This window comes from Nilaparvata lugens, chromosome 14 (assembly GCF_014356525.2).
Source record: "Nilaparvata lugens isolate BPH chromosome 14, ASM1435652v1, whole genome shotgun sequence".
Classification (NCBI taxonomy): Eukaryota; Metazoa; Arthropoda; class Insecta; order Hemiptera; family Delphacidae; genus Nilaparvata; species Nilaparvata lugens.
In genome coordinates, this window is record NC_052517.1 from 3,452,790 (window position 1) to 3,477,593 (window position 24,804).

The 24,804-nt window shown below is 33.0% G+C and overlaps 1 protein-coding gene across 6 annotated transcripts in view; it reads right to left on the bottom strand.

Annotated features, from left to right (window-relative positions):
• Positions 1 to 4,132: 4,132 nt before the first annotated feature.
• The window catches only part of LOC111056364 (endothelin-converting enzyme 2), a 124,141-nt gene continuing 103,469 nt past the window's right edge, over positions 4,133 to 24,804 (bottom strand). For all 6 annotated transcript variants that reach the window (XM_039440518.1, XM_039440517.1, XM_039440519.1 and 3 more), the window contains exons 9-16: positions 22,269 to 22,390; positions 20,497 to 20,592; positions 18,537 to 18,718; positions 17,860 to 17,976; positions 14,699 to 14,960; positions 10,106 to 10,201; positions 7,332 to 7,408; positions 4,133 to 5,065 (exon numbers count right to left, since the gene is read on the bottom strand). In XM_039440518.1, coding sequence (XP_039296452.1) covers positions 4,906 to 5,065; positions 7,332 to 7,408; positions 10,106 to 10,201; positions 14,699 to 14,960; positions 17,860 to 17,976; positions 18,537 to 18,718; positions 20,497 to 20,592; positions 22,269 to 22,390 — 1,112 coding nt within the window. In that variant the 3' untranslated portion in view covers positions 4,133 to 4,905. The remainder of the gene's footprint in view (positions 5,066 to 7,331; positions 7,409 to 10,105; positions 10,202 to 14,698; positions 14,961 to 17,859; positions 17,977 to 18,536; positions 18,719 to 20,496; positions 20,593 to 22,268; positions 22,391 to 24,804) is intronic.

Consider the following 24,804-nt stretch of genomic DNA (forward strand, 5'->3'; position numbering starts at 1 on the left):
GATTTTAGGTTATGTTGTTAGGAAACATTGTCACCAATACGTAAGTTATTAGAATGATTTAATTTGCAGTTTCTATAAAAAAATGTAGATGGAGGAAAAATGTTGTGTACATCACGAGCGAAAAATACTTTTTCTCCCTCAGGAAAATTGTTGCCCTCGGCTTCGCCTCGGGCTTCAAACTTTTTCCCTCAGGGAGAAAAAGTCGTACTTTTCACTCTAGATATACAAATAACTATTCTTTGCCAATACTTATTGTTTAGATTCATTTGTTTTTCCAAACAAACTGTAAACAAATTTTTCTTCCTTTAACAATAATACTCTATGTTCTAGAGATACATTTCAAATGATGGTTCAGATCCCACTTAAAATAAATTCATTTTCTTTGCCAATACTTACGAGATCCATTTGTTTTTCCAAACAAACTGTAAACAAAATTTTCTTCCTTAAATAAAATACTCTATGTTCTAGAGATATATTTCAACTGATGATGGTTCGGATGCCACCTAAATGGAACTCAATTCCATTCCTAATACTTTCTAGTATTGGTTAAGCTCATTTGATTGCCCAAACAAATTTCAGTAATATTAATATTTGGGCAAATTTTAATTCGGCCGAATTTGGTCGTCCATTGGAACCGTTTACGTCAGTCTAGTTCAGTAGTTGACTGAGTTCATTGGTTGTATGGGAATATTATATTGATGTTATTCATAAACTGACATTAAAGTTAATCTTAGTTTAAAGTTAATCTTTATATTACAACAGATAATACAGGTTAGAGTTATTGACAACATTAATACATCAAGTATTTATTTAATTATATTGGTCATAATAAATTATACTCATATTATATAGGAATGAAGAATCATTTAAAAGATTTTTCTAATAAGTTTTAGACATTTTTTCTTGATAAAAATATCGTATTGTTCCCTTGCTCTTCTTCAACTTCTTCTTCCTCTTCTTCTTCTTCATTTTTTTCTTATTCCTCATCCTCTTTCCCTTCCTTCTCTTCTTTTTTACCTTGTTCCTCATCCTCTTTTTCTTCTTCTTCTTCCTCTTCTTCTTTATTTTATTTCCTTGTTCCTCAACCTCTTTCCCTTCTTTATTTTTTTTCCTTGTTCCTCATCCTCTTTTCCTTCTTCTTCCTCTTCTTCTTCTTCTTTATTTTTTCCTTGTTCCTCATCCTCTTTTCCTTCTTCTTTATTTTTTGCCTTATTCCTCATCCTCTTTTCCTTCTTCTTCCTCTTCTTGTTCTTCTTCTTCATTATTTTTGTCTTGTTTCTCACAATCTTTTCCTTCTTCTCCCTCTTCTTTATTTTTTGCCTTGTTCCTCATCCTCTTTTTCTTATTCTTCTTCTTTATTTTCTTTGCCTTCTTCCTCATCCTCTTCTTCTTCATCTGCTTTAATCCTCCCTCTTTCCTTCTCCCCCTTTTCATTAGTATACAATAAGATAACACTAAAATAATACTTCTTTTCTTTCTCCTTCATCATTATCATCATTCTCTCTCTCTCTTTCCTCTTTCTCTTCAATATTAGTATAGAAATAAAGAATACATATAGTAGTAGATATAGTACACAATTAGTAAAATACTTACAGTTACAATAAAATATATATATATCATCAGAGAATACACATTTGGAACCTTATGCCAACAAATTCCTACTCAATAGAAATAAATTATATTTACAAAAAAAAATATCTGAAATTATATTATCCTTCCGAATAATAAAAAATAGAAGAGGGAAATTTGATAAATTAGATAAAAAACATTGGAAACAACGAATATTATCCTTCCTAATTAGAGACAATAAAAATGAAGAAATTATTTCTTGATTTAAATTTTTTTGATTGGGAAATAATTTATTGATTTTTTAATCTTGATTCAAAATCAAAAAATTATTTCTTTGAAGAGACATTTTCTCTCAAAATTTGAGATTGATAATTGAATAAAATAATACAGTTTTCGTGAAAATTAATGATTCCTCCTTAAAATAAATCATACAACCTAATATATTATTATTCAAACACAATGGATTTAAAATGTGAGTAATTTATAGCTTCAATAATTTGAATGAATAATTGATTGGAATAATACATATTCCTAGGAATAGCATTCATCTAGAGTAGTACCATAGAGAAACAATAGCGTAAGTAGATATCCCATGGTATAGGGCGTTTATGTTGCAACTTTTACTGTTATCTCAAGCCGATTACTGCCGATTATTGTCAATTTTTACTGTTTTGTTGGGAGTGTATGAACGGCACAATTTGAGAGACTACCAGTGTCACACAGCTTCACGGGAAAGAACTACGTGAATTATCGGCTTGAGATAACAGTAAAAGTTGCGACATAAACGCCCTATACCATGGCATATCTACTTATGCTATTGTTTCTCTATGGTAATATAGCTTCAAGAATTTTCAATGGATAATCGAATAAACTAATACATATTTCTAGGAATAGCATTCATCTAGAGGTTGTTATGAGTAGTAATAAATAAAAAAGTATTATATATACATAAAAATATAAATCTGAAAACCCTTTTTAATTATTACGTCACGACATGTTTTAGATTTATATTTTTATTTATATTCAAAAGTAGCCCTACAGAAAAAGAAGACAATTAGATGGCGAATCAACTAAAAAAAAATTAGATTTATGTCGGAGAAATGTGATTAATTTGTCAAAATATCATTTGAAAACAGCTTAAACTGTGTTATTAACTGGATAACTAGGAGAAATTATAACTAATTTTGTCAAATTTCAACTTCTAATATTGTGTTATAATATTTCAACACAAGAATTAAAATAAGAGGGAACTAAAGAGTATTCATTCAACAAATATTGAGTACCGTAGCTCTAGGAAAGTACTTTAGTTACATATTAGTATAATTCATAAATAAATCGAACAAAAATACAAAACAAAGTAAACTGATATAAATATAATTAAAAATCAGACGATACATCAGACATAAACTTATGATGATAAAATAAATAAATAGACGCTGTCACAAATTAAAGTAATAACTAAAAGAAAAATGTAATATCATTGATGAAAGCTTTGAAAAATTCAGATCTCCCTGTAATAAAATACTTGAAACAAAATACATTTTCACTTTTCAACTTAATATCATAAATGAGTATCGTCAAGATGTTTGGAAGTGAAAAATAAATCTGTAAATTGAAAAATATCTAAAATTCACAACCTATAAATAATTTTTGAAAGTCGGTTTGGACTAGATTTTTGTCATGGGATAGGAAATGTTTTGAGATTGGAAATTAATAGGAATTTGTTTATAGTTTTTGGTTGAATAAGTTGGGAAAAGTTATCTTAAAGTTTGAGTTAAGTACATTTTTTGAGTTAAATACATTTTTAGGAACAGGGTTTATCAATTATCTAAAAGTTAACGAAATCAAAGAATTTAGTTAACTGAGAAAGATCAATATAATATCATGGTTTAATTTATGGAAAACGTTTAAACTGGTAAATGTTCAAAAGTTGAAAATAACTTATAATAATTCAAGATTGAAAAAATACCAATGAAATTAAGTTGAATATGGAATTGAAAATTATTGAATCAATTATCAGAAAATTACCAGAAGCTAAAAAATTTAGTAAATTAAAAACATTCCATTCATGGAGAAAAATAATTATAGAAAAGGTTAAAAAATAATATCAGAAACAAACTAACTTAATAACAGAGATCCATAATATTATAATCGTAGAATTTGAAAACTTCTTCATATAATATCTTTAGCTATACAAGTGTTGGGCAAAAATTGAATACCATTAATTCTTATGGCAATGTTCACGCATTTACAGTCTGCTAATGTGTTAACTTTTCCCTAAGAGCTAATAGGCTCCCATTTCTAGAAACAAACTTGAATTCGTGCAACACTGTTATAAGAACCAGCGGTATAATTATTGAGATTTTTTTAAGATTTAAATCAGAGATTGGGTTTCGTTTCAAATAAAAATAAAGTCTTTCAAATTGGAATCCAGATCGTCATCGGACACGCATCATATAGGCATGCGCACTTCAATTGAAAACGATGCATCAAATCTAATCATCCGATGCGTGCCGTCCGTCCGATGACGATCTGTGTGCGCCTACCTTTAAGAATCAACGATATTCTCGAGAAATTCTCCATATAATCGAGAACTTTTTCAAATTTTAAATCAGAAGCCTGTTTCCGCTTAAATTGGAATCAGGTCTTTCAAAATGGAATCCAGCTGCGTGAATACTGCCTCAAGAAACAACGGTATTCTAATAGAGAACTTTTTCAAACTTCAAATCTGAAATCTGTTTCCGCTTTAAATTAGAATCAAGTCTTCCAAAATGGAATCCAGCTGCGTGAATACTGCCTCAAGAAACAAAGGTATTCTATTTTAAAACTTTGGACAATTTCAAATCTGAAATATTTTTCCTTTTTAAATTAAAATCAAGTCTTTCACATTAGAATCCAGCTCAAATACGTGAACACTGCCTATTTTAAAACTTTGGACAATTTCAAATCTGAAATCTGTTTGTTTTAAATTAAAATCAAGTCTTTCACATTAGAATCCAGCTCAAATACGTGAACATTGCCTTAAGAACCAACGATATTCTAATAGTGAACTTTTTCAAAATTCAAATCTGAAATCTGTTACCTTTTCAAATTAAATTCAAGTCTTTCACATTAAAATCCAGCTTAAATGCGTCCACACTGTCGTAAAAAAACGGTATTCTAATTTAGAACTTTTTCAAATCTAAAATCTATTTCCATTTCAAATTAAAATAAAGTCGTTCACATTAGAATCCAGCTTTAACACTGTCGTAGAAATCAATGCAATTCTATTTAAAAACTTTGGAAAACTTCAAATCAGACATTTGTTGCAGTTTTATCCTGGAATTAAGTCGGTAATCAACCAAATAATTTTGAGAAGAATGATGAGTCGTCACTTTCAGATGTCATGTTGGGTTTGATAAGGTCCTCACAGGCCTGTTCACAGAAATGTTTTGTAGATGGTTGACACGAGAACGCTGTTGTGAACTCTTTCGATTGAGCTAATACTGCATCTAGTCTGAAATTTGAAAAAAAAATAGATTAATTGTCACAAATTTTACAACTATTTACATAGAATCATTCACAAATTCATATTTTTTCATTCAAAGCATTTCATTAAATTTATATAAATAAAAATCGAGCCTCAAATTTCAACATTCAATAACTTTTTTATGTGTGCACCGAATTTGATGATTTTTTTTAGTTGTGTTCGTTATGTTCAGGACCAGGTTTATGGCCTATCAAATTTATAATCCAACTTCAGGCTTTCCTATAGTGAGGTCCACGTTATAATGACAGTATTTGATTAACTTTGATGTTGCTATCCTTGTCTATCATTCGACAAAGCAGATAGCTCTATCCTGTTTTGTATCAAATTATGGTGTTGTGTATCAAGTTGAGATGATACTGTATCATATTGTGTTGTTACTGTATCATATTGTGTTGAAACTATGATGGGAAAAATTACTGAGCAGTTTCGAGTTATTAGAAGAAGTAGTGAACGTATGTAGTGTATACAAAGATAATGTGGCAATAATAATAAAGCATTGGCTTTTTGTTTCTCTTCTCTCTTATCTGAATTGTTATTGTTATGTGACCCTGACTAACTGTGTATGACTCACACACTCTGTACTATCTATCAACTTCTTCTTCTTCTTCTTCTTCTTTCTATCGTTTCGACAATGCAGAAGTATAATTAATTAATTAATTAATTAAGGCAGAGAATCGAAAACGCTGTTCTCCTATCTTTATCCACTGTCATTATAACGTGGACCTCACTATACGGCCCTTCGAAGTTTACATGTAATCCTTATGGGAGAAGATTTGTGAGATGGCCACACACAGAAATAAAAATCAGCTGTTATAATTATTGAGTCATCCAACAGCCGTCGGTAGATAGTAGCATAGAGAAACAATAGCTCAAGTAGATATCCCATGGTATAGGGAGTTTATGTCGTAACTTTTACTGTTATCTCCAGCCGATAGTCCACGTAGTTCTTTCCCTTGAAGCTGTGTGACAATGGTAGTCTCTCATATTGTTCCGTTCATACACTCTCACTCGGCCAAAACAGTAAAAATCGACAATAATTGACAGTAATCTGCTTGAGACAACAGTAAAAGTTGCGAAATAACCTCATTATACCAAGGGATATCTACTTACGCTATTGTTTCTCTATGATAATAGACAAGAGTGTGTGCTGCTCCATAACCGCCCATGTATTTTATTCTAAACGCCCCGACTAAAAGCAAAATGACTGTTCTGTGTGTAACCATCCAGCAGTGCGGCCTCAGGTTAAAGACTTAGGTACATGCTCTGAAGACATTGCTTTGTTTCGAATAATTGTGCTGTCTTCGGTATTCAGAATTAATTGATTTTAGTAAAATATTTATTTTGCAGTTGGGAGATTATCTATATAAATAAAATGCCGTATCGCGCCTCCTCAGGTGTGCATCCAGCTAAAGTTTGTCATGAGATGCAATAAACAATTTGGCGGTACAAAGTTCGCCGGGCCAGCTAGTGAATCAATAGATATAATATTATCTACTATAGTGAGGTCCATGATATAATGACAGTATTTGATCAACTTTGGTTTTGCTATCCTTGTCTATCATTCCACAAAGCCGGTGGTGCTATCCTTTTCTAGGTCCACAACGATGCCAATTATGTTTTTGACAGTGTAGAAATAAAATTAATTAATGTAGAGGATCGGCATCGCTATTCTTCTATCTTTATCCACTGCCATTATAACGTGGACCACACTATAGTAGTAGTAGTAGGTAACCCGAGCTCCGCAAGGGTCTAATTTAATACTTGACAAACTGGACCTAATGAGATCTTGAAGAATTTAAAACAGGCCTATAACCATCCTCGGTGAATTGAGAATCTGTATGCAACATTTCAAGTCAATCAGTTGAGTAGTTGAGACGTGATGATGCGTCATTCATGAATTTCCTATCCCCCAAGTGTATAAGCCAGTTCTTTCCTTTATTATATTTTAGATTAATTTAATTTTATAGTTTAGATATTGTCAAACCACAGATTTAGATATCTGAGAAGATATCTTCTCATGATATCTTTTCTCTATGATAATATCTAGTATTTTTATTTAATCTCAAGAAATGGTCGAAATAGGCACTTGATTAACTGAGATCTTGACGAATTGGGACTCTCCCATTGAATTATTGATATTCAAATATATATAGTGACACATTTTTTAATTGCAGTTTTTGATATTATCCATTTATTTAACTACAAATATGATGAAAATTGAGAAATAACTTACAACAGAGAGTCATCCAATCTAGTTCCAAGCATGTATTCCATGGCCTTTTGTTGAGGGGTCTTCAATATACATAGTGACTGAAATTGAATAAAAATGAAAACAGAATGAATGAACCTACACATTCGTGATTGTTGGATAAAAAATACTAACAAATCGATCAAAAATAAATGAATGACTATAATAATGAATGAATTATAATACAGTAAGCACGTCGAGATCCAAAACCTTCACATATAGGTACCTACCTTAATTATTATTTAACGAAAATCCTAAATAAATGCTTCAAATCACCCCGAAGACCTCTGCTACTGCAGACATTGACAACAGGGTTAACAGCTAGATGGAAATTCGGTGAGAACTACTATTAGCATTCCTGACTGGCAATTGGGAGGTACCGGGTTCGATTCCCGGGCTGGCAACTAATTTTTGGATAGTAGTTCTCATCGAATTTCCATCTAGCTGTTAACCCTGTTGTCAATGTCTGCAGTAGCAGAGGTCTTCGGGGTGATTTACAGCATTTATTTAGGATTTTCGTTAAATAATAATTATATATTAATTAGCATTTGAATAAATGCATTCTCTATTTAATTCCATCTGTAACCTACCTTAATCCTGAAACTATTAGAATGATTTTAGAAATTTGAAAATGAAGACGAGAACTATTATTTAATTATAGTGAGGTCCACGTTATAATGGCAGTGTTTGATTAACAATGGTATTGCTATCCTTGTCTATCATTTAACAAAACAAATAGTGATATCTCTTTCTCGCTTTGCTCTGATGCCAGATCGTCTTTTATCAATGTAGAATTAATAATTAATTTACAAAATATGTAATCTTAATTATGTGAATTCATTATGCAATTATGGAAAAATGTAATTTCTTGTTAATAATGTATAATTGATTATTTTAAAGGAGAATGAACAGTTAATATTACCATGGAGAAACAATAGCGTAAGTAGATATTCCATGGTATAGGGCGTTTATGTTGCAACTTTCACTGTTATCCCAAGCCGATTACTGTAGATTTTAACCGTTTTGTTGGGAGTGTAAGAGTGTATGAACGGCACAATATGAGAGACTACCAGCGTCACACAGCATCACGGGAAAGAACTACGTGGACTATTGGCTTGACATAACAGTAAAAGTTGCGACATAAACGTCCTATACCATGGGATATCTACTTAGGATATTGTTTCTCTATGATATTACATTAATAAACCTGTATCAGCTACCGTCTATAGAAGGCATTGACAAGACAGATGATTGGCAACGTTGTTGTTCTCCTATCTTTCTCCACTGCCATTATAACGTGGACCTCACTGTAGTAGAATGATTTAAAAAAATTGAAAATGGAGACGAGAACTTTTATTTAATAATAATAATTATGAAGATTAGTGCAAGTAAGCTGAGTAACGTAGCAGATTATAGGCTATACATTTTTTATTAAAGTCAGTGGATTTGAGATGTAAAGTGTAAAGCAGTTTTTGTGTAGTTGACAAGTTGATATTGTGGTAATTATTCATATTGAATGAAAAAGACTAAGAAATTGTCAAAAAACCACAGATTTATTGAAGATACTTAGAAATTTATGTGGTTTTTTGACAGTTTCTTAGTATCAATAAATCTGTGGTTTTTTGACAATTTCTTAGTTCTTTCCATTTAATGTAAAGCAGTGTAAAGAACTATTTTTATTATTTATTTATTATAATTTCTACAAAGTAGCACCGACTGGGAAAGAAAAACTAAGGACACTCCTTGTACTATTTCTGTCCCAAATTTAGATAACAAGTCCGAAATAGGGTTATGGTTTCACTTTTCTAGTCATATTCTGAATTCTTTCAATAACTTCAATTGCGGATGATTCTCACATGAGCTTCTAGCTTGTGCGTGATTATTGTAAAGTGCAAGGGTGATTCGATGAGATGATAAAACGTCCATGCCTTTGGGCGGGATCCGAACCCACAACCAGGTAGCGCTAGCACACTAAAGAGTGCATTCGCACAAAGTTTGATTTAGTTTAATTTTCGTCATGTAACACTACATGATCAAGCAAAGCTTGGTAGTATATGACACGTCAAAAAGTATTAAACAGTCACAAGTATACAAAACAGTCACAGTGAACAGTAAAAATATAATTTCCATAAGTTCTCTAATGGGATTATTCACACTCGCTCGGCCGGGCTGACTGTGAACAGTCCTATAAGATCTCAAGGAGATTATATTTTCACTGTCGTGTGCGAATGCATTCTCTAGTCTGCTAGCGCTACCTGGTCGTGGGTTCGAGTCCCACCCGCAGGCATGGAGGTTTATCTGATCGTTTTCCTTTTTGTGTAGTTGAGAAGTTGATATTGTGGTAATTATTCATATTGAATGAAAAAGACTAAGAAATTGTCAAGAAACCACTGATTTATTGATAATTAGAAAGACCGGTTTCGGTTATTACACCATTGTCATTGTCAAACGATTATGATCGTTTTCGTCTCAGTTATGGCTCAACTCACACTTAGGCGACTCAGCTGGAGAAGAGACTGGACTCTAGTGGAGAGCAAGTATTTCCAAATGGTGACACTCAGACCAGTCGATTCTAGTCTCCGCGACGTCACCATTTGGAAACACATGCTCTCCACTAGAGTCCAGTCTCTTCTCCACCTGAGTCGCCTAAGTGTGAGTTCAGTCTAATTCTGGCCAGCAGTTTCTATCTCAATTGCATTTGGATGTAATTTTATGGCTGATATATTAGAAAATTTGAATAATTGTATAAGAGTTGTTACCTGGGCGTATGTGACGAAAAAGATTGCTTCATTTTCATAGTATTCGAACCCGGGTTGGTGAATGTGCGGATAGGTACTCAGTGCTGAATGGAGGGCCTGCAACACAATTCATCATATAATTCTAAAATGGAGACACAATCTTCTATGAAAACTGTCCTAAAACCATTTTGTGAAAAAGACACATAACCTAGCTGCATTTGGACTGTTGTATAAATTAGAATTGGAACCGTATTGGGCTTATAAGCATGTGGTACTTTTCTGTAAGTAGTGTAATTCTGAATAAACTAGTAGTTCTGTGAATAATAGACCTCGCGCAGTTATAAACCACAGTCTCCTCTAATACTGTCCATCAGAGAAAATTCTGTCCTGTCCTGTCGTGTCGGCGAGATATCGGTGTATAAACGACTAATGGCTGTTTGGGTTGTTGTATCGACAATGCTAATAATTTATACAATGAATATATATTTTACAATGCCTAAATGTTAATAAATCTATTCATGATTCTTTTGAGTTTTGAATGTCTTTCTATCTTTTGTATTATTTATGAAAATTGATTAAGCACTGGGATGTGCTCACAACTGAAAATTTCATTTTTTATTGTATTCTTCTTGATTAGTTTGCATTTGGAAGATTTAAATGTAGGCTGTATGACTTGTTTTTGGTATTTTATGAAAATTGATTAAGCACTGGGATGTGCTCACAACTGAAAATTTCATTTTTTATTGTATTCTTCTTCATTAGTTTGCATTTAGAAGATTTAAATGAAGGCTGTATGACTTGTTTTTGGTTATCACCTGTATAATTGGTTTTAACACGAAATTATTCAATTCTTATCATTGTATTATTTATAAGAAGCATTACTATAATATTTATTACATAGGTAGGCTATATATATTTTTCCATTTTTCAGTATTGCTATAGGCTACTTCGTACTGTTTGCTTTATGAACTCACAGCTAGCGCACAAGTTTAACTTTGCTGGCTGTGCCAAATCATTTAGATCTATTATAATTTACATTTTTATTATGCATTTTGTATGTATCATTCATGTTTTGTAACTATATAATTTTGGCGAAATAAACATTCTTATTCTTAAATTTGATGTTAACAGCTATATCGATACCTTCATTCTAATACCACGTATGTACAGAAAAGCAAATTTTTCAGGAGGGCCAAAAAACTGATTTTAGCAATTATTATCATAATTTCCCATGTGAAAAGCTACAATTATGGATAATAGTACATTTTTTGAACTTTTTCTCACAAATAAATCTTCAAATGATTATCCTACAAATTATTAAATCACATACGTTCAAAAATTTCAGGAGCACAGCACCATCTATGCAAAGTTTGATTTTAGATTTTCAATTATCGAGTTTCAGATACAATTTAAACAAAAAAATTCAATTGGAAAAGATTGAGCATGAAAATCTCTTCAATTAATGTCCAGTAACATTTCCACCTAAAATTGAAAATAAGCTCGAAATTAGAGAAAATAAGATTATTCAATTGCAAACTGTTGGCAACTGTTGATTATATTAAATCATTCACTATGAAGAGATAGCAGACTTCGTGTGTCTTCAGCGTTATTGTCCTGTCACCAGCTGGTTCAGATCTTAGAAGAGTGGACTTGAGATGCGCGGGAACACTAGCGTCAGTTGATCAATTTTCATAACGGCAAGGAAAGTTGTGTGAGTGCACCACACCAGATTTTTTTAAATGAAAATTTCAGTGCTCTACTTATTACTTTTTTCTTATTCACTTCTTCTCAAGTTTTTCATTCTCTGTTAATTTATGTGGAAGATTATCGTAAAGTATCGTGAAAGTCAATTGGTATCACGTTTTTCAATTCTTGAAGGTGTTTCCATTTGGAAAGTGGGATAGGAATCGGACCCTCATACAATGCTGGAGCTTCTGCATCATTCCTCACTTTGGAAGGTCTTCTTGGCAAATTTTTGATAATCATCATTGAAATTCAATTTATAGAATACAATCCCATTTTGATATTTCAGGCTGACTATATCAACGACTACAGAATCACCAGTTTTTCCCCAACGCCATGTGCTTTCTGATACGTGTTATTTGAATTGGTGATCTTACGTTGTATTGGAAACCTAGGCAACAGATTCATGTGGGTTTTCTGATACGTGATATTCGAAATTGCCTGATACATGCTATTAGAAATTATTCTCAAACAATTCTAATACGTGTTATCGGAAATTGTGAATAACAGCTGAACCGTTCGTTTCTGATACTTGGGATTAGAACCATTGGAAAGAGCGCCAAAATTACCTTTAGAAACCATTAAAAACCGAAATTGCTTAAAAATTCTCATACGTGGTATTGGAATGAAGGTATCGATATGGTACTGCCATCAAAAGCTTACCGATTTGAATCATATAATCATTGTTTATGAAAAATGTTGGTGGCTATGATAGTAGTTGATTCAATAATTGGCAACTAGACTGACGTAAACGGTTCCAATAACACAGAATTGATTGCTTTGCTTGGTGTACCTTATTGGGCTAAGAAATGGTTATCATCCAAATGTTCATAGGCGTGAAATAATCCAAGAAGATGTAAATAGTATATTTCGCAACTAGGGCCGAAAATGAGAATTTCCGGCTTGAAATCGGTTTTCAAGTCCGAGGCCGTAGGCCGAGGACTAGAAAAGATTGATAGCCGGAAAAACATTTTTGCCCGTGGTGCGAACGCTATTTTTCGCCACACACAAAATAAATTATATATATATATATATATATTATATATATATATATATATATATATATATATAATATGAGAATAGTTGTTTACTAAGCACTTCCGAAAGCAGAAGTGGAAGGTGATAGCTCTAGCAAATCTGAGGTAATCTGAATATCAGGAATTGTCCAAGTATTTTTATTTTTTATTCTGATTTGTCTAAATAACCTAGAAGATTATGTTCAATTATGTGGGAGGTTGAGTTTATACTTTCTTATTCTTTCAAATGACAATTAGATGATATTATTATAAATGTTTTAATTATTGAATAATAAACACAAATAATGAAAAGTTTTTGATCAGCTGTTTTAGCACACTTGAAATTGGCCAATCTGAATGTCAACGGAAGTTTAGGTTAGAAGTTCTATCCTACTCTGAAAATCGAATTTGAATAGTTTATAATGTATATCTCATCTGTATTTCATTCATCCAAATAAAATGATAGTATATTATTGCAGAATACTTTATTCAATTCTAGAAGCATAAACTGATTCCGTTTATCCACATGTTTCGTGATAAACGCAGTACTAGGAGGTTTGAGGTTAGATTCCATTATACTCTGAAAATAGAATTTGAATAGTTTATAATATCTCATTTGTATTTCATTCATCCAAATAAAATGATAGTATCTTATTGCAAAATACTTAAATCAATATCTAGAAGCATAAACCGATTCCGTTTCATAAACTATTTTGTAAACACATTCACATCAAATCAGTATCAGCTGACTTCAAGGTTATTTTACAGCCCTAGGGCCGTAATAGTATATTTCGCACCTAGGGCCGAAAATGAGATTTTTCCGGCTCGAAATCGGTTTTCAAGTCCGAGGCCGTAGGCCGAGGACTAGAAAAGATTGAGAGCCGGAAAAACATTTTTGCCCATGGTGAGAACGTTATTTTTCGCCACAAAGAAAAATAAACAATATAAATATGAGAATAATTGTTTATTAGGCACTTCCGAAAGCAAACCAGGAAGGTCATAGCTCTAGCAAATCTGAGATAATCTGAATATCAGGAAATTGTCCAAGTATTTTTATTTTTTATTCTGATTTGTCTAATTAGCCTAAAAGATTATGTTCAATTATGTAAGAGTTTATACTTTTTATTCTTCCAAATGACAATAAGATGATATTATTATAAATGTTTTGATTCTTGAATAATAAACACAAATAATGAAAAGTTTTTTGATCAGCTGTTTTAGCACACTTGAAATTTGGCCAATCTGAATGTCAACGTCAACAATGCTTGTTGTTGTTGACTTCGGAAGTTTAGGTTAGAAGTTCTATCCTACTCTGAAAATTGAATTTGAATAGTTTATAATATATATTTTATCTGTATTTCATTCATCCAAATAAAATGATAGTATCTTATTGCAGAATACTTATTCAATTCTAGAAGCATAAACTGATTCCGTTTCATAAACCACTTTGTAAACACGTTCACATCAAATCAGAATCAGCTGACTTCAAGGTTATTTTACAGCCCTAGGGCCGTAAAACTTTTACCGGCCTGGTCAGAAAACAATCATTTTCGGCCTCCATATGACGCACGAAAACCAGCTCATTACATCCATATGGGGCGAAAAAATTTTACCGGCCTGGTCAGAAAACAATCACTTTCGGCCTCCATATGACGCACGAAAACCAGCTCATTACATCCAATTGGGGCGAAAAAGTAATTATACAATTGATTAATTAATATGTTTTGACAGTAAACAGAGTACATAACACTTGGGAAATTGGATGTTGTACAAAATACAACACGCGACTGCTCGTGTGATTGAGTAGGGCGCGACTACCGGAAGTTTAGTAATGAATGTTTTTGGTTCAACTCACCTGATAAGCCTGCCGTATGCCGGCCACAGCTAACATAGCCTCCAGTGTTGTCGTGTTTCTCAGCTGATGTGTGGTGGAATGGCGGGCCAACCAGGCATGGATGCACTGGAAGGGGGATTGGGAGGCCAACATGGCAGGAGGGAGGGCGGGGTGGTCGGGAGAGAGCAGTGTGCCGTCTCCTGCGAAGTGTAGATTAGAGGGAGAGAGAGATGATAGGATAGCCTGTGCTAGGGCAGTGCCTAGGGTGCCGTATAGTAGGGGGCTGCAAAAAATTGATTGATTGAGTACTTTATTTATGTAAATATAACTTTTACACTTATATACAATAGCTTACAGTACAGCAAAATTATAGATGAATTTACATAATATAGACTAAGAAAATAATTATTGAACTGTATATGATATGAAAAAAGCAATTTGGAATAACTATAGATAATTATATTGTTATGCATCTACATAAATTGGCGGAGCTTTGGACATATCAATGTCCATTCTTCGGAAAGAATATTGAAAATATCCTTCCCACTAACTCTCTACCAAAAATGAGAAAGAGTTAGTTACGAATTTGATTATAATAACAACATTCGATGCAGTGCTTTCAGAAAGGAAACTATAGTGGGGTCCACATTATAATGGCAGTGGACAACGTTGCCGATCCTCTGTCTTGTCAATGCCTTCTATAGACGGTACCTGATACAGGTTTATTGATGTTAATAACTGTTCATTCTCGTTTGAAAAAATCAATATTTTTATTAAGCAACAAATTATATTTTTCAATGATTTCATAATAAATTTTCATAATCAAGATTAAATATTTTGTTAATTGACCGAGCGAAGTGAGGTCTAAGATTCAAGTCTACGGTTTGGCTACATTTCTCTTAATGTTTATATGTTTCGCATTTACGGCGAAACGCGGTAATAGATTTTCATGAAATTCGACAGGTATGTTCCTTTTTTAATTGCACGTCAACGTATATACAAGGTTTTTTGGAAATGTTGCATTTCAAGGATAATATAAAAGGAAAAAGGAGCCTCCTTCATACGCCAATATTAGAGTAAAAATCAGACTATAGAATTATTCATCATAAATCAGCTGACAAGTGATTACACAGATGTGTGGAGAAGCCAGTCTATTGCTGTATTTCCATAAGGTCTATAGTTTCAATCATGTACTTGTGGATGAGAATACTGCGTGAGGTTACTGTTCACAGAACTACTGATTAATTATATGTCTACGTTGTTAAAAAACAATCTGGGCAACAGAGCAAAGCGAGAAAGAGATAGCGCTATCAGCTTTGTTGGATGAAAGACAAGGATAGCTAAACAAACACTGCCGTTATAACGTGGACCTCTCTATAGCATGGCCGCTTTTCACACCCGTACTTTTTTTTGCTCCGCATATCCCTCCAAGTCGGAAGATCTTTCAATCGAGTATATACATAAATGAACATAATAAATGCCATAAAATAATAATAAATGCCTAATTTAGGCATAATAAAATTAGAGGCATTAATAAATGTATTTTAATTGAACATAATAAATTCCATAACATATCATAAATGTGAACTCATGAATGCCATAAACTATCATAAATATAAACTAGTAGTTCTGTGTACAGTAGACCTCGCGCTCAGTAAGTTACATTGACCCTGTTGTTATCTTTTCTCAAAAATTGATAAATAATTTATCAATTTAAAATATCAAGAAAAAATCCTGAATAAACATAGAGCTTTCTGTCCTATCGTACAGTGACGTGTCGTCAAAATTTCCAAAAACCTTGTATATACGTCGACGCGCAATTTAGAAAAGGAACATACCTTTCAAATTTCATGAAAATCTATTACCGCGTTTCGCCGTAAATGCGCTACATATAAACATTTGAACATTAGGAGAAATGCTAAACCGTCGACTTGAATCTTAGACCTCACTTCGCTTGGTCAACTATCATAGAATGATAGGCAAATAAAAATAAAAAAACTAACAATTTCTGGCGTAGGGGTTGGCGAACCCATCGCCCAATAGCTTTCCGCTATTGCAATCAGCCACCCTTCTTCTTCTTCTTCTTCTTCTTCTTCTTCTGTCTTCTTTCTCTTCACAATCTTTTTCTCCTCATTTTTGAAAACACTTGAAGCAATAGGTCTGTAGAAACAAGTGATGATTTTGTTACGAATAAAAATAGTTTGAATTAGATTGAATTTTGAAATGTGCCGCCAAAAGTAACACAAAATGGCCGCTCCATCTAGTAACACGAGTGTCTTGACCTTAAAGTAATATTGGAAGTTTAGAAGAGATAGTTCTTCAGCCTCCTAAATGTAGGTATTCTTGCTGTATCATGAAATATATTGAAAATTATATAATTTGAATTGGAATAATGTTCTTGATTCCAATATTAATAGTTAAGAGCCTTACAAATTTCCCGGGCTGACAAATAATTTTTGAATAGTAGCGCTCATCGAATTTCCATCCAGCTGTTTACCCTTTTGTCAATATTTGCAGTAGCAGGAGTCTTCGGGGTGATTTACAGCATTTAATTTGGATTTTCGTTTAATAATAATCAATTCATCAGCATTTGAATAATTGCAATATTTCAGTAATTTCCATCTGTAGACTGGTTGGCCGCTATGGCTTCGTATAAAATGAGCGCTGCTATCCAGAGATTGTCAGTTTAGTGTAAGGGTAAGCATTCCTGACCGGCAATTAGGAGGTACTGGGTTCGATTCCCGGGCTGACAAAATAATTTTTGAATAGTAGCGCTCATCGAATTTGCATCTAGATGTTTACCCTGTTGTCAATATTTGCAGTAGCAGAAGTCTTCGGGGTGATTTACAGCATTTAATTTGGAGGTCTTGGGTTCGATTCCCGGGCTGACAAATAATATTTGGATAGTAGCGCTCATCGAATTTCCATCTAGCTGTTTACCCTGTTGTCAATATTTGCAGTAGCACAAGTCTTCGGGGTGATTTACAGCATTTAATTTGGAGGTACTTGGTTCGATTCCCGGGCTGACAAATAATATTTGAATAGCAGCGCTCATCGAATTTCCATCTAGCTGTTTACCCTGTTGTCAATATTTGCAGTAGCAGAAGTCTTCGGGGTGATTTACAGCATTTAATTGGGATTTTCGATTAATAATAATTATTAATAGTGGAGAACCTACTCACAGTGGATATTCAGGGTCGAAGAACGGAGACATTAGTCGAGCAACTGGCACCAACACTTCATTTCTTGACACCAAGTACTGCACGTCCAAGTGAGGCGAAGACATAGTGCTTATCCATCTGTAAACAACAAATAATCAACATTTTATAAACAAATAAAAAACTATAGAAAATTAATGTTAATTGAATCAAATTAAATAATTCAAAAAAATATTTATCGCTTTTGAAAAACAAAACAAAAATTTATAATATAATAAAAATCAGACGTCTTTTCTCATCATCATCCCTCTCACTCATTTCCCACGCACAAGCCTAAGAGCTTATGTGGGCAACTCCATCTCCCAATAATAATAATAATAATAATAATAATAATAATAATAATAATAAAGAAAACAATCACCTTATACAGGTAGGGAATAGGAAATTCATGAATGACGCATCATCACGTCTCAACTACTCAACTCATTAACTTGACATTTTCCTTATAGATTCTCAATTTACCGATGATGGTTATAGGTTTATTCTGAATTCTTCAAGATTTTAGTTGGTCAAGTTTTCAGTTTTCAATTGAACCCTTGCAGAGCACGGGTTACCTACTAGTAGAAAATACAGTCAAGCAGATATTTCAGGTGTGTTACGAACCTCAAAACAATAAAAATACATTATCTGTAATACATTACCTGTATTCAGAAGCAGGTGCTTTCAGTCTTCTCTTATCGAAATCTTGCAAGAAAGCCTCTCCAGACATTATATTTTGGAAGAAATCGGTCGGTGTTATAATCAGTTCCGTATAGAATGTGTCCAAATAGGTATCGTGCACCATATTGTCTGCAAAGCCGACTTTCAGACCTAGGCTGTTGATCTGAAATAGAATTAAAACAATTTATTTAGAATGGAAATAAAGAGTTAACAGGTCTAGGATACTTCTAATTTCACAGTGAAGTTTTAGTTTTGTATCAAATTTTGACGTTGTGTATCAGGTAGAGATGATACTGTATCATATTCAGTTGATACTGTATCATATTGTGGTGATATCCCATGGTATAGGGCGTTTATGTTGCAAATGTGACTGTTAAACTGAAGCCGATAGTCCTAGTAGTTGTTTGTGGTGAAGCTATGTGACGCTGGTAGTCTCTCATACTGTGCCCTTCTTACACTCTTAACTGAACAGTGATAATAATAATAATAATACCTTTATTTGTACAAATAAACAAGTTATAACACATCTAAATATACAGAATAATAGTAGGTTTTCACCGTGCAGAATGACAGCTCAAGGCCTTTGTAAGTTGCACAAGTCAAAAATGAAAAGGGAAAAAGTTCAGGTACATTGATATAACTGTCTTTGAGTTGCTCAAAATAGCAAATAACTTTTGTGTCGTGAAATTGTGACATGCAAATGATCAGTATAGCAATTTTCCAGCATTAAAAAATATACTCTGTAAGAGACTTAAGCTTTGCTTTGAAAACCTTCACTGGCACGAAAAAGTCCATTCTTTCAGAAAGCTTATTTGCACTGCCAATGCTTCTTTCTACTGGTGATGTGTAGCTTCGTATAACGGGTTTGAACACATGAAACCGTCTAAAATGTCGAGTCGGTACAATCAGGTCGATCCCACGTTTACCAACGGTAATTTGACCATGGAGGCAAGCATGTATAAACATGGCATCGTTCTTCTTCCTCCGCCATTCCAAGTTTTCCAAGTCTATGGCCAAGCACAGCTCCCTGTAGGATAAGTCTTCTGAGCCTGGAATGAAGCGTCGCATCGAGTACTTAACGAGTTTCCTCTGTATCCCCTCCAGCATGACAGATGTGCAGAGTCTATCCCGGTTCCAGATCACGGAGGCGTATTCCAGATGGTTTCTCACAAGTGCTGTGTAGAGACACATCAGTGTATTGGCATTTTGGAAATCCCTCGAAATCCACCTCATGATGCCAAGCTTCTTTCTAGCCCTGGTCACAACAGTCTCCACATGTGAAGTGAACAGTAACTTGGGATCAAATTGAACTCCCAGATCCTGAACACTATTTACTCTTCTGACATCTTCCCCTTCGATCTTGTATGTAATAATAATAATAATAATATTTTATTCTCAACAAAAGTATAACAAAAACAATGTAATACAGTTGAAAAACGTCACAGATGAATAACATAATAACATAAAATATGAATCTTAAAATAAAACTCTAATAACATTTAACAATTCATTAAATTTGCAAAATTTAGATAATAATTTTTTTCACTCTAACAAGAATTCGTAGCTATGAGTGGGACAGTTTTCCTGGTGAATGTCATTGCCAATGTATTTTTAGTATAATAGACAGTAGTGGACAATAATCGGCTTGAGTAACCAAAAATGGTCTTGAAATTCGGAACATAAACGACCTATATACCATTGAATATCTTCTTATGCTATATTTTCTCAATTATATTTATAATATATTTATTATCTATGATGAACACAATTATCAAGTTCCGAAATATTTATTTTCTTTTTTTCATCTATTAAAGTTAGATGATACAAAGCTTGTTTGAGTTCTATTGATTCTATTAGAGTTTGATAAATACATCGACAGATAGACTAGATAAAATATTAAAGGAATTGATAGAATATTGTATGATAAAATGAGATTAATACCTTGTCAAGAAGATGTTCTCTCAGATGTTGGTCTAGATCCGAGCTGGCAATATTTCTCTTGACACTCCGTACTATTTCTTCAAACATGTCATTCACCTGAGAGATTCAGACAATAATATAAGAGTTATAAGAGGAAATAGGAACAATTAACGCATAAAATATTCTTCAAGTATAGTCAAATACTAGATTCTGTTGAAGAACTGATAATTCAGAAAATGAACTTGAAACATTTTATTCACCTGAAAGGATAAGACAATATTATAAGAGTTATAATCAGAAATGGAAAGAATTAACGCATAAAATATACTTCAAGTAGTTGACAAAATTCTGTTGTAAAACACATATTTCAGGAAATAAACTTGAATCATTTTATTCACCTGAAAAGAAAAAGACAATTATTATGGAAGATTTAGAAGACGAAATGGAGATAATAATTTTGATGTACAATCTTCTACTACCTATAAAGTAGTTGACGAATTTATGTTAAATATAGAGTAGTTCAAAAATAAACGAACCAACAAATTGATGAAATAATTCATGGTTACATTTAATTCACGTTGTCAGCACTCCTTATAAATAACATTTCCCATTCAACAAACGTTCTTTTTTGTAATTGTATCTTAAGTCACAAGGACGGGAAGGGGCCTTTTGCAGGCGAGAATGATGTTTCTGGTCGAGGCGTTAGCCGAGCACTGCAAAAGACATTCACGTCCAAGTAACTTACACTATGTTTTGTCATAATAATCTAGAAAATAGAAATTGAGAAACAGAAAACATTACCTGCTTGTGTTGACTTCACTACATGCATTCTATAAACATAACCTAGTACAAGTTTCGAATCAGGAATTTCTTGATTGTAGTTGACAAAACTTCCACCTGGAGCGCTAAAAGGCGGTTTTCGTACCAGTTTTGCTGTCCCTAATTTGGAACCTTAGACCAGTTATAGAATAGACACGGCTCATTGTATATTCATACTGAAAGTCGATGAAGCAAACATCTACTGCCCATTCACCATATCGTGCCGTCACGCATCGTATAGAAATTATAGAAAACTTTTGGTTTGTTGTGTAAGTGTTTGTGGTGTTAACTTACATTGTGTTAAACATAGGTTGTTTTCCTTAGCAGATTGTTATTTATTTATGTAATTATTATTCATGCATTTCCATAATTGCAGCATATAATTGCACTGAAATTTTTAGGAAAAAAAACTTGAATATCTTTTTATGCGTAAGTTGAAATTTATACACATAAATATTGTGAGTTGTAACTGTAATATTATCCTTGGTTATGATGTAAGTGAACTCATTGCGCATGACATGAATTAGTTTTGTAGGCTACCGTACCTTATTATTTTCAAAACACATTATAACTTAGAAGCCGATATCACATTACACTTATAACTTAACGGATATCGTTTTGCCGTAGCTAGAAATAACCTAAAAACACCATGAATCTGAAATAGACACAATCTGAAAGTTTCCATACGATGCGTGACGTCACGGTTGTGATGTCAAGATGGGGATTTGGCAGTAGATGTTGGCTTCAGAGCCTGGACTTCCCAGCGTGTCTATTCTATAACTGGTCTAAGTTAGGAGCTAAGAAACATTCTCAACTGTAAAGAAAACATATGATTTTATTACAGTATAGTATGCTGTAATGAGAATCATATGTTTACTTGTTCTACAATCAGCTGTTTACCGGCTTGATTTCATGGATGTAAAACAGCTGAAATTGAATGACTATGACAAAAATGAATAAAAATAAGGTCTTACCACTTTGTAATCCTGATGGAAAGAATGTGATTTTCTCTGAATCATGGCCGATAATCCAAACGACATGAACTTCTGAAGAGTTGATACACAGAATTCCCAACGTTCTGTAGGTTCTACTTCACCTAAAATTGACAAAAAAACATTAATTTGATTATGAGATACCGTATAATAATAAATACCATAATCTATTATTAATCATTCCTCTTGTAACGTTATGACATTGTAAATAATTATTTATTATAGGTTACCTGATGATTTGACATCAATTATTAATGATTGACATTGTAAATAAGTTTTTATTATAGGATTAACCAACTTGGGGCCGGGTTCCGAGCTCGGCATTTAGCTAAGTTCTAGACTTTAAACAGCTGGAGTCAGAAAATTGGCTTTCCGAAACGGGGCGTAGTCGAAGTAAATAGTTTCAGCAATATAAATCTTTATTTTCTCATTTTTATAATTGGAAACGTTTTCCCTGACGGAATGAAACTTTCCTAAATAATTCAAAAGAGCTGAAACTTTACACTATTTTCTCTTTGTTCCACAATTTTAAAGTATTTCGAAATTTAATTTAAACGTGACTTCGATTACGCCCCGTTTCGGAAAGCCAATTTTCTGACTCCAGCTGTTTAGGCCCGCCGCAAAGTAGACCGACGCTAATCCACGAAAAGCAACCCACGCCGTGAGATGTTTTGTAAACAATTGCTAGGCTTCTCTAAACATGCAATGAATAATCCACTTGTCAGCTGACTGATTAAGAATAATTCTATAGCAATGGTTTACAAAACATCCCACGGCGTGGGTTGCTTTTCGTGGATTAGCGTTGGTCTACTTTGCGGCGGGCCTAAACAGCTTGAGTCAGAAAATTGGCTTTCCGAAACGGGGGCGAAGTCGAAGTCACGTTTAAATTAAATTTCGAAATACTATAAAATTGTGAAATAAAGAGAAAACAGTGTAAAGTTTCAGCTATTTTGAATTGATTAGGAATGTATCATTTCGTCAAGGAAAAACGTTTCCAATTATAGAAATGAGAAAATGAAGATTTATATTGCTGAAAATTTATTCTTTATTCTTTATTGATTGATATAATAAGTATACATCATATAAATGATAGGGAGAGGAAAAATAAGGTAACCTTGTGCTAATCCTCTCCCCAATTTAGATATGTTACACATAGTCCGAATAGGTTAAGTCTTGTAGCTCTCACTTCGCAAAAATTCAGACCACTAATATGTTCACAAAGTAAATTTTCAAATTTAGATGCTTCAAAACAAAAAATAGAACAGATATTTCACATTATTATCACTTGAATAAAGAAGATTCATATATTAACGAAATAATTTGGAAAAAGAACCGAAAAAAACAAACTTAATTCTAGAAGCACAGCTGTATTTACTATTTACTTCGACTACGCCCAGTTTTGGAAAGCCAATTTTCTGACTCCAGCTGTTTAAAGTCTAGAACTTACCTGAATCCCGAGCTCAGAGACCGGCCCTAAATGATGTTTAAATTCAAGAAACTAATACCATAGAGAAACAATAGCGTAAGTAGATATCCCATGGTATAGGGCGTTTATGTCGCAACTTTTACTGTTATCTCAAGCCGATTACTGTCGAATTTTACTGTTTTGTTGGGGTGAGAGTGTATGAACGGCACAATATGAGAGACTACCAGCGTCACACAGCTTCACGGAAAAGAACTGCGTGGACTATCAGCTTGAGATAACAGTAAAAGTTGCGACATAAACGCCCTATACCATGGGATATCTACTTATGCTATTGTTTCTCTATGGTACTACCCTTTTCTGTTTGTTCAATAAAACGACTAATTATTCCATTTTCAAGGGTCAAATTAGTTTAATTCAGTAATAATATATTGTCAAGTCTTTGAAAAAATGGAGAAAGGGTACTTGTTTATTCAATAATTTTTAAACGCATAAAATTTATACACATTACTTATAATGTGTGATTATTTAAACACGAGAAAACAACGTATTTATACTTTTCACTGTATTTACATTTTGATAAATCATCCAATATATGATTCAATAAAATTAACATAGATTACATGATACAACATATATGACATGCGGGAATAACTGTACAGAAGTATGAAGAAAGAGAAGAGGATGAAGAATATTTTTTCAAATTTTGGGGAACATCCAGGTGAAACACAAAATTTTGAAAATCCTTCTTACCCTTATGATGTCTTTTGCGATGGGCTAAGGGATAGAAAACGAAAATTTATGAGAAATTTCAAAAAATCACTAGATTTTTCCATATCTAATACAAAGAGATCTGGGCATTACAAAATATGGTATAATTATTGTAGAGATTATTCAAACATTAAAATTTTATTCTAGTTTAAAATTTTTTTTTTTGATAAATCTTGATTTAATCCTAAACAAATTCTTAAATTTTCTCCGTTTACTAGGCTACTTCTTATGCATAAACTCTGTCTTTGAATGATGAATATTCAAAAATTGTGAATACGAGATTGCCTTCTCTTTTTAATAATTGTGTGGGTTAAGATTAGTTGA